General features: G+C 46.7%; 1 protein-coding gene across 1 annotated transcript in view; it reads left to right on the top strand.

The window, feature by feature from the left end:
* Nucleotides 1–1469: 1469 nt before the first annotated feature.
* The window catches only part of LOC107680901 (uncharacterized), a gene marked incomplete at its 3' end in the record, with an annotated part of 2629 nt that continues 1779 nt past the window's right edge, over nt 1470–2319 (top strand). The window contains exon 1 of the mRNA XM_016476974.1: nt 1470–2319. Within this exon, the coding sequence (XP_016332460.1) occupies nt 1796–2319 (524 nt within the window).

Raw genomic sequence — 2319 nt, 5'->3', positions numbered from 1 at the left:
AATTTAACAGCGCCACCACCCTGTCATTTTTCCTAACATTTGGGAGCAAAACTTCTCTCTCCTTCTCCTTCTCTCTCTCAGCTGTTTTCTTCTGAGTTGACTACTGCGGTTGTTTGCTGGGATTTTGCCTGTGAAAATCATAAAGCAGAGATTTTTAGCAATTAAACAGGTATTTGCGAAACTTGAGAACGTTGGTTCAAAACCATTTACCATTTACCTTCCACTCTCTTGCGAAACCCTACCCAGCTAAGAGGACTGATAGGCGTCCGCTGAACACGCACAGTCCTGGTATTTAGAAATCCCCATTTCCAAACACCGGTTTAGAAGCATCCTTCTAAATCAAACTTAACAAAAAAGGAAAAGATAAGAAAATTTAAGTATACTCATTCTGCTACCAGAAAAGGGTATTTTGTTGTTTTATCTTTCAGTCTCATCTTACCATTAACTTTCTTTCCTTACAAAAAAACCCCTTTCTCTTACAGGACAATTGGAAGCAGCCAATTATTATTCTGTTCCTTGCTCTGTTCGTTATTTTTCTTTTCTCCCTCTGTTCTCTAGCTGTGCTACCCATGTGTGCGTACTAATTTTCCCACAGAGACTACAAATTAGAAGCACGCCCACCGGAGGATCACAGTCGCCGAGAACTACACTCACCTGTCCATTACACACTCACCACCAAACCACACTTGACATTGCACACTTACACCCCTGTTTTGCCTTGTTTGTTTTGTTTTGTTTTCTCTTCTTCAAGGTCTGTGTCAGTCTAGGTTCTAGATCTCCCTCACCGTGCCAAAACATGTCTCGCACAACAGACTAGGCCAACATGACTCTGTTGGCCACTGGGAAGAATCTGAACTTCAAAACTCTCTTCCTGAGAAACCTCCATCCTGGAGTAAGCCACCATCTTGGCGTTCTCGCATGTCCGCGAACAATGAATGCTCAACAGTTGCGAGACTTGGCGCATAAAGCCTACGGCAAACAGAAGATGGCCTCAGAAAAGGGCGCCAAAACCCCAGCAGTTCTTGACTTCAACACTCAAAGTCAAGGTCTGGCTCTAGAGGGCGCCCAACATCAAGACCATGCCAAGCCGCCACACAAAGAGCGGAACACACCCTCGTCCAACAGAGAACGAGACTCCCATGCTGGTACCCGACCTAAACAGAGGAACAACCGCTGGGATGGACCGCGTGGACGACAACACTCACCTGGACGTCACTGGGAAAAATCTTGGGACCAACCCAGACCTCGTGAGAATCAAGGGGATAGATCATGGAATCAGCCAAACTCATTTGGAAACTCAAGAGGAAAAGGCTCGTGGGAATCCAATGGAACCTCCAAGGGAAAACGACAAACACACCCGGGAGCAACCAGTCCAAGGAATCAATGAAGGAACTCGCAAAGATTCCAAGCTGACCGAGCTCAAACTGAATCCACACAAGAACAAAAGACAGTACAGTGTCTCGACTCATAAGAGCTAATGACAATGATGATGAAAGAGTTCTTCCACCGAAAGGAGGAGGATCGGAAGTGGGAAAAGAAAGAGAAACCAGAGTCAGCCTGACTAGCAGCCGGAAGAGAAGGCAGCGACCAGCTGACCCAACCAGCCACAGAGAACAGCACTCCTTCACCTCACTCTCAGAGAACCGTAACCTCCATAACTTCAGACGGACAAGAAATCCTACCTGAACAACCCGCAAAACAGTCAGAAACTGACCCAACACCTGATGCGTTAGATCACAGCAGCGTCCAACAAACACCTGCTGACGAAACCACTCAAGTTCCTGAAAGTGCTGTCATGGTCATCTGCCACTCCTCCGACGAACACCAGATCAGTCCTGACATCCTACCTGTCTCATCCCAAACTCCAGTCCCTCAACTACTGGGCGACCTCATTGAGAAAGGTATTGCAAGAAAGTTTTACCTCTCCATCATCATCCAACGCCACATCAAATTCGAAGCCCTCCTGGACACCGGAGCCGACATCACTCTAATGTCAACTGAACTCCTTGAAGAAGTCCAAGAAAGAACAAAGAGGTCTAATAGCACCCTCAAACTTCAAAGGTGCGAGCTGAACCTTCAAGCATATTCCCACACAGGCCTACAGCTAAAACATATGGCCCCAATTCACCTAACTGTGGGACCAATGGACCTCGTTCACCCAGTATACATCTCACCACTCAACACGTATCCACTCCTCATTGGAAAAGACCTCCTTAATCGCTTTGAACCCTTAATTGACTTCAAGCAACTAAAGATATGGACGCAAGTCCATGAGCCTCTACCCTGCCAGTCAGTAGACTCCAACGAGTCGCAGTGTCA

The sequence above is a fragment of the Sinocyclocheilus anshuiensis genome, unplaced genomic scaffold (assembly GCF_001515605.1).
Source record: "Sinocyclocheilus anshuiensis isolate Anshui unplaced genomic scaffold, SAMN03320099.WGS_v1.1 scaffold1892, whole genome shotgun sequence".
In the NCBI taxonomy this organism is placed as follows: Eukaryota; Metazoa; Chordata; class Actinopteri; order Cypriniformes; family Cyprinidae; genus Sinocyclocheilus; species Sinocyclocheilus anshuiensis.
The sequence above is the reverse complement of the archived record's forward strand: the minus strand, read 5'-3'. Positions and strand labels throughout refer to the sequence as shown.